Source organism: Chiloscyllium plagiosum, chromosome 7, assembly GCF_004010195.1.
Source record: "Chiloscyllium plagiosum isolate BGI_BamShark_2017 chromosome 7, ASM401019v2, whole genome shotgun sequence".
Lineage (NCBI taxonomy): Eukaryota > Metazoa > Chordata > Chondrichthyes > Orectolobiformes > Hemiscylliidae > Chiloscyllium > Chiloscyllium plagiosum.
Window position 1 is genome coordinate 77,160,405 of NC_057716.1, and position 8,982 is coordinate 77,169,386.

Genomic DNA, 8,982 nt, shown 5'->3' on the forward strand with positions numbered 1-8,982 from the left:
TAGTCCCGCTATTCCAGGAATTGACCTCGTGAACCTATGCTGCACTCCCTCAATAGCCAGAATGTCTTTCCTCAAATTTGGAGACCAGAACTGCACACAGTACTCCAGGTGTGGTCTCACCAGGGCCCTGTACAGCTGCAGAAGCACCTCTTTGCTTCTATACTCAATTCCTCTTGTTATTATGTTATAATGTCAAGTTGTGAAAGCCCTCAATGCCTCCTGACAAGACGAGTTACAGTTTTTGATGGAGTGTTGGGACAGGTCAGCAAGTGGAAATGCGCAGACATTCTGAGGAGACACATTTCAAATGAGGCCACTTCCATACTCAGCTCCCACTGCATCCACATACGTCCAGCTATTCAGCCTTGGCAAGCATAGCACCATTCACCCCCACACCCCAGGCCCCACAGCGCGCGCGCGCGCACACACACACACGCACGCGCGCGCGCGCGCACACACACACGCACACCCTGAGATTCTGCTCACTCACTTGCAAGACAGAGTGGAAGAGAGAGGAAAGGAGAAGAGCAGAACAGGTGGAAGCAAAAACAATTGCACATCTTGTGGCCTGGCATGGCAGTCTCCCGACCTGGCATGACAGCCTTTCAGCCTGACATGGCCTCAGCGTGAACTTCCATGTTGATTCAAAACCAATCTCCCAGTCACGAGAGCCTTGAGGTGAAGCCCAGTGATCTAGAGTGAAGGCCTGATGTGGACTGGAGACCAGGTGCCAGTGTGGACAGATTTGGAAGGACTGTTGTTCTGGTCTGTTTATTTCTCTATTTTCCAATTTATTCCCACAATCTGTAATGCTGGACTCATTTCTGTATTTTTCTAATTGTTTTTCTGAAGAATCTGTACCTATGTACCTTGTACCTAAGATGTTGCCGTAATTGACAACTTATAAACTTTTCACTGCCCTCGGGTGAGTACATGGGACAAAAGCTAATTCAATTCAATGTAAGGATGAGGCAGTTTCGAGTGTCATGGTGTCAGCTTTGACAGGGCCTATGACAGAGTCACTAAAAATATTGTCTGTGCCCCTATTCAACTCCCAGCACATCATCTTGCTGTGTGTCATAATTTTGGAGTTGCAGGTGGTGTGATCATTGGACCACTTGCTTTTCACCTCCACCTACTTCCTTCAAACATGCTCCCCTCATCAGTGCCAGCCCAGGAAAAGGAGGAATGGCAATAGCATACTGCTGATCAAAAGGACCTCATTTAATCTGACGCTCCCAGCCAGCAAATAAGTCACAGGATATAACTGGGTACACCAGGCCAGGATGTAGCAAAACTCCCTGCCAAATCCAACTTGACCCCGCATTTCCAAAAACATTCCACTGTGCTTTGAGGCAGTTTACAAAGACAAAGGTTACTTAAATGCATCTGGTCTGTAAGCTGGGGTGTCTGGCTCTTTATAGACAATAGAGAATAAGTGCAGGAGTAGGCCATTCAGCCCTTCGAGCCAGCATCACCATTCATCATGACCATGGTTGATCATGCACAGTATCCTGTTCCTGCCTTATCCCCATAATCCTTGATTCCACTATCTTTAAGAGCTCCATCCATCTCTTTCTTGAAAGTATCCAGAGACTTGGCCTCCACTGCCTTCTGGGGCACAGCATTCCATATATCCACCACCGTGTGGGTGAAGTTTCTCCTCAACTTTATTCTAAATGGCCTACCCCTTATTTTTAAACTGTGTCCTCTGGTTCCGGACTCACTCATCAGCAGAAATATCCTTCCAGAGTGTCCAATTCTTTAATAATCTTATATGTCTCAATCAGATCCCTTCTTAAAGGTGGTAGCAGCTTTTTCTTTTATTCATTCATGGGATGAGGGTGTTGCTGACTAGGCAGCATTTATTGCCCATAGGGCAGTTAAGCGTTAACCAAATTGCTGTAGGTCTGGAGTCACATGTAGGCCACACCAAGTAAGGATGGCAGCTTCCTTCCCTGAAGGATATCAGTGAACCAGATGGGTTTTTCCAACAATTGACAATGGATTGCATTGTCATCATTAGACTCTTAATTCCAGATTTTTATTGAATTCAAATTCCACCATCTGCCATGGCAAGATTTGAACCCAGGTTCCCAGAACATTGTCTGGGTCTCTGGATTAACAGTTCAGCAATAATACCACTAGGCCATCGCCTCCCCTTGGGTGATGTCAGGGCTGGGCCTCTCTTGCTGATGAACCTTTGTTCTTTTATGATTGCAGACAGAATTTGTCCAATGGAGCTGTATAGGGCAAATTGGGATGTTAGGGGTCACGTCAACCAGTAGGGCTGTGCAAGGCTGTGACAGACCTCGATTGATTCCAGTATGCATTAGGAAACATGCACGAGTACACTCCCATGTTTGGGTCCATGTAAGACATGCCAGGAGCTGCATGCACCACTAGGAGAGTGTGCTGTTTCTGTAACTGTCTTCAGCAGCAATGCAACAGTATTTCCCATCCAAAGACTGTGGTTAAGAAGAAGAAAGAATGAAAACTTATTCTAGAATCATGGAATCACTTTCAGAGTTTCCTCTCGGTGTTCCGGTTTCCTCCCACAGTCCAAAGGTGTGCAGGTTAAATGTAACGGCCATGCTAAATTGCCTGCAGTGTCCAGGGATTTGCAGGCTATGTTGGCTAGCCATGGGAAATGCAGGGTTACAGGGATAGGGTAGGGAGGTGAGTCTGGATGGGATACTTTTTGGAGGGTCATTGTGGACTCAATGGACCGAATGGCCTGCTTCCACATTGTAAGGATTCTATGATTCTATCAGAGCAGAAGTATGGTCTAAATCCCTAAACTTGTTCAACTGTGCCCTATCCCATATTCTATCAAAGACTGAAGTAAAATGTGGTGACAAATTAAATCCAGCAGCCACAAAGATGCTATATATCTAACATTTTATATAATAAACTATATTGGACAACTAGATTGAAGTGACAACTCAAGATACTCAAAATAAATATCACAGTGCCTTACAAAAGATATATTCATAACATTCCTTATTGAAAAGAATAAATTTTTGATGTAGACAATTCCAGTTCATAAAAGGAGATACACAGGCCAGATGTCACTAAGAATGTGTGGGCATTATTTTCCCAACTGCCATCTAGATAAATAAGATAAACAACATGTAAGCTGTCAACTGCAAAGAATAAATAATGCTTCACTCACTCAACACATCGAAAGTCTACTGCTGTAGAATAGATAGTTAATGATATCAGGCAACAATACATTCCTGACACAAACTGCGTTTCAAATTAAGTTCTCCTTTTCACACTGCAAGGTGGCAGAGTGACTAATAGCAGTACTTTTAAGTCTAAAATCAGGAAAGTCATTATAACCTTCAATATATAATGCAGTTTCTTTGGTAGTCCAGTTTGTTTTCTTTAAATAGGCAGCTGTTCTCAGAAGTGGATGAGAAAAAAGTGAAAATTTAGTTGGTGCAATGATGTGAACAGTGTTTTCAGAATGGAACCTCAAGCCACGAAGATTAAAATCTCTCAACTGGCAATAAGTGGAACCTTCTCTCAACATACTAAATCCAAATGGGGCTAGACGGGGTTCCCGAGACATGCAACTTTCTAGATGTTTTCAAATGCAGTCAGGAACTGGGACAATGTTGGAAACCCCTAATATAACTCTTCACCTTTGCACATGGGTACTCTCTGCGGGTGTAATTCCATCTCAATAAGCTTCTAAGACTATGTTCTTAACAAAGTCTGCCTATTTGTGCTTCTTTAAAATTGTCCACCTACTCCTTACATTAGCTTGTCTAGTCCTGAAAACTTTATTCGTACCTTCTTCACCTCCAGGCTGCACTATTCCAAACTTCTCCTCACCCTCTACTCTCTGTGAACCTCAACTCAAAACCAAAACTCTGCTATTCACATTCCATAACACACCAAGACTTGTTTACCATTCATCCCATTCTCAGTGACCTACACCAGCTCCCAGAACCTCAATATGAAATCCTTGTCTTTAAATTGCTTCGAGCCATTACTTACCAGTGGTATATTATCTCGGCCTCCATCCACAGTCAGACTCTGTTTCTATAACTTTGGTTTCAAGCGTATTCTTCGCTCCTTTTATCCTACAATTAGTAGCTTTGTTTCCAGCTGCCTGTGTACTCCCTAAACCCCTGCATCCATTTATCTATCTCTTCGTCTTTAACATCTACCCTAAAATATTCACTGAACTTTCAAACACTTCTCTTGATATCGCCATCTTTCAGTCAGTGTCTATTGTTTCCCTTACATCTTGATCAAGCACCCTGGAACATTGATGTTGTTGGAAGGTTAGAAAAAAAATCAAATGTCATATAGTACGGGTATTTTTCTGAATCCATAGTACATGGCAAGGACGTCACGTTTCATGATAAATGTGGAGGCATGCTGAATTCATTTTAATAAAGACTCCAGATAATGATTTCTGATCAAATGATGAAAAATAAACCACTTCTTTTGTTGTGAATGTTCAAAGCGTTCTTATTCTAACTATCATGTTGAAGCTTACATCAATACAGATAGCGGACATTTCCTGTAATTCGAACCCAATTATCTACTGTATACGTTTTGCTCCACCCAGCTGGCAGCTGTACAATTATGTTTGATCTCCTCCATCTCTTTATGCATGCCAAATGAATAAATCACTTGCTGTAGGCTACACAATTTGCTCTGAGATTTAAGATGCATAATAACAACTTGCATTTATATAGCTCCGTTAACATAGTTAGAATGCTTTACTCGGGGACTTCAGTGGAGTGATATCAAACAAAATCTGACACCAAGCCACATCAGACAATGTTAGAATGGATGTTCAAAAGGTGGGTTAATGATGTAGCATTTAAACAAAATTTTGAAGTAAATACAAGAGATGGAGCTTTGGACAACTTCACTGAAGGAACTCCGACATAAGAGATGAGGCATTTGAAGGCATAGCCACCGCAGCTACACACTGATGAAAATCAGAGCTGTGTAGCCCAGGTGAATCAGCACAGGCACGAGTTTATGGAAGATCAGAGATTGGGCAGAAACTTGCAGATATCAATTTTATGGATTAGTCATTCATTTTGAGGGCATACTATTCTGAAATTTAAGAATACAGAAAAAACACAGAATTTTGGCAGAGGACTTCACTTCAAAGAATTACAATTGAATCATGACCCAGAGAGAAAAACTAGTAAGAAACAGTCATACTTGAAACGAACAAACTGGACCTTCTTTTTGAAGCACACAAGATGTGTCAGAGCAGTCTGTGTCACTTGCAAGTTCTATTGGTTTCCCTTTTAGGGTACAAGAAAAAGCAGCCCTACTTTTCACTCCACGTGCACTTTTGTACATTCTCCAGCACACCCAGAAGAGGTGTTCTGTTTTAGGCACCTTGTGCCAAAGCTTTGATCTCCCTCCAAGGCCCATTTGCAGCCCCAGTCCCTGTCCACAACCTGCCCAAGAGCCAGGGAAGAGTGTCCCACTTACCATCCAAATCAGGCCACTTCTTCACTCTTGTTCAGTGACAGACTGCAGTCCCAGCAGTAACCACCACTCCTGCTGGTGCAGCTGAGGCTGATGAGCTGTTGTCAACTGTTTGGCCAGGGGTTCTTTCAGATGGGTATTCTCCCACATGGCAGATGAAAATCACAACCTCACTCAACTAATTACCTATGTCCATAAAATCCAGTCATGGCTCCCGAGCCAGCAGAGATGAGTTCAACCTGATTTTTCCAACCAAGAACCATGTAAAACCCAACTGCATGTGTCTAACCTTAAATGGCAAAGAACATCTCAAATAGCAGATTCTAGTACTGAAACTAGATGTTAAAAAAGACAAAAAATGTTTCATTCCCAATAATGGCATCTGACATCTTGATGAACACAGAATTCCTCATGAAATATAACAACTTTGATGTCGTTAAAAACTGACCTGCCATCAAAAGTGATAATATGGGGATCAGTGAAAGAATAACAATATCCTGTTGGGAGGTCTTGAACGATCACCTATGTGAATAAAAATAAATAAAGAAGAGAAATTATAGTACAACCTATGCTCTAAAAGTAACTATTAAGTTTTGCCTCTCGTCTAAATTTACAAATGACACAAAGGAATGAACTGCCAATAATATCACATTACAAAAGGATCTGCAAACAAATAATTATTCAGTGAGTAGTGACTTTCATAATTGAAGTTCTTTCACAGGATCACAATTTCAAATATTTTAATATTTTAGGATGTAATCTGCTTCAAAGTACATCTCATTTTAAATTTACACAGCTCACGCAACTCAGCACATGGATTTTACACTCTCATTGGCATATTGTTTTGTGTAGAAATTTACTACAGAGCTGCTCAAAAAATTAATCACTGGGTATCTCGTTACTGTTGTTTCTTTACAGATTAAAAACCTTGCACCAAACACATCTTGATCTAACACCACTTAAGCGGAGTGTGTGAGGTGTTTCTGTTTAATGTGTTTCAGGCACCAGTGAACAGAACTCGTACTGTTAAACGTACATTCAATTGACTTAATCTACTCAGCAGCTCTGCAAATATTTACAGCTTCCACTTTAAACAGGAGCATTCTGAATAATTAAATGCTGTTTGTTTAGAAGTGAAGTTAAAAACATACTCATTGTTTTTAATGGCAGATCATTCAAGTGTACAGATTAGCTTACTGCCCAATTTAGGTTGGCAAGGACGATATACAATTAAGCTTCCATAATATATTAATGCAAGTTTATGATTTTGCTTCAAAAATGTAGCCTTGAGTCTCCATCAAGGATGGACACCTCAGCACCTCACTCTACCACAAACCCACAGACAACCTCTCAATGCCACACTTCTCCAGCTTCCACCCAAAACATATTAAAACAGCCATCCCCTATGGACAAGCCCGACGCGTACACTGGATCTGCTCAGATGAGGAGGAACATGACAGGCATCTGGAAGTACTCAGGGATGCCCTCACAAGAACGGGGTACGATGCTCAACTCATCGACCGCCAGTTCCGACGTGCAACAGCAAGGAACCGTAATGACCTCCTCAGGAGACAGACACGTGCTGCAACCGAGTGGGTACACCTCCTACCATGTACGTGGCAGGGACTCATGCCACTCAGCCAACGTTGTCTATCTCATACGCTGCAGACAAGGATGCCCTGAGACATGGTACATTGGCGAGACCAAACAGAGGCTACGGCAAAGGATGAATGGACACTGCAGAACAAACAGACAAGAGTGTTCCCTCCCAGTCGGAGAACACTTCAGCGGTCCAGGACATTCGACCTTGGATCTTCGGATGACCATCTTCCAAGGCGGACTTCGGGACAGGCAGTAGTGAAAAGTGGCCGAGCAGAGGCTGATAGCTAAGTTTGGTATCCATAGGGAGGGCCTCAACTGGGACCTTGGGTTCATGTCACATTACAGGTGACCACCATTGCACTATACACACACACACACGCACTCCTACACACACGGACACACATTTACATAGACACGCACACAGACACTCACACTCCCCACACTCTCACAGGCATCCTCTCAGACTTAGATCACTCTACACTCATGCACACACATATACAATCTCTCTCTCTCAGACACTCACAACCCCCCACCCCATACACGTGCACACACTCCCACATTCACACATCCACCCCCTCACAGACTTAAGTCACTCTACACTCACTTCACACACATATACACTCTCTCTCGCACCCACAACCCCCAACCCAGACAGACACACACACAGACAGACAGACACAAAGACCCACATGCACACAGATTTTGTGGGGTGAATTTGTACTTGCAGGGTTACATTGTACTTTGCTCAAAAACTGCATGCATTTATGTAGAACTCTGTTCTCTCACTTTTTAGATTAGAATCAATCTAAACATCAGGTCATAGACAGAGAACACAGGGGGCTAACACCTTTTTAGATTAGAATCAATCTAAACACCATGGCATAGACAGAGAACACGGGAGCTAACACTTTCAACATATTGTCTAGCTAACATCAATTGTTACAGCTAACCTGAGAATGCAACTTTTAAAAAAGGTTTTGTGATTTACACATGGAAAGTGAAACTATCATGGTTTTTGAACAGATGAAAGACTCAACAGAAAATCAAGATATTTTTCAATGTATAATTTCAGTTACATCATACTGTAAATTTTTGCTATAAATTCTGTGCCTTACAATTGCGTCCTCCACAACCATCTGATGAAGGAGCAGTGCTCTGAAAGCTAGTGCTTCCAATTAAACCTGTTGGATTATAACCTGGTGTTGTGAGTTTTAATTTACTTGAATCAGACAGTGATCAGGTGACTAACTTGCCAAGGTACTCCTGCCTGAAGCTGATTGGGCTCCTACTTCAATATGCTGATAAGGGTCAGAGGTCATCATATGGACTGATTACAATTTTAACTCGTGGTGAAAAAGCTATTCTGGATTTTTCACCTGGTGAAGTTAGTAAATACATCAGGTGTACACAGACAAGTTTCTTTAACAATTTTTTTTTTAAAAGGTTCTTTACATGAATAGTAGGAGTACACAACCCACAATTCTACTCCATATAGACAACAACCTCCTGAAACCTTGCTCCTTCCTGTTGACCTCCTAATATTTGCTACCCATTGGGGATTGCCAGAAGATACAGAAGAGACCATGAAATTAAAATTGAACAGACTCATGCTGCTAAAATTGGAAGGATGAGCAGGGGATGGAGAGGGAGCTATCCAGTGCAAATGGGATGGGGAGCACAAATATATTCTTTGTCAACGCATCAGAATAACACATATTAAAGGTTCAAAGCCAATTAAATTACTTTTGAATTTTTAATATTGTTGTAATGTGCACAAATATCCCTGACAAGCAGCAAACAAGCAGTTTATCAGTTTTACTGATGGAAATTCAGAGTTAAATTGGAGGGGGGGTGGGATGAGTTCAGCAAGGGTTGAGGACAGAAATGCGGGAAGTGGGGAGAGGG

The 8,982-nt window shown here is 42.1% G+C and overlaps 1 protein-coding gene across 6 annotated transcripts in view; it reads right to left on the reverse strand.

The window, feature by feature from the left end:
- LOC122551720 (von Willebrand factor D and EGF domain-containing protein-like) overlaps positions 1-8,982 on the reverse strand; it is a 279,402-nt gene that overhangs the window by 164,629 nt on the left and 105,791 nt on the right. For all 6 annotated transcript variants that reach the window (XM_043694082.1, XM_043694080.1, XM_043694081.1 and 3 more), the window contains one exon: positions 5,924-5,997. In XM_043694082.1, coding sequence (XP_043550017.1) covers positions 5,924-5,997 — 74 coding nt within the window. The remainder of the gene's footprint in view (positions 1-5,923; positions 5,998-8,982) is intronic.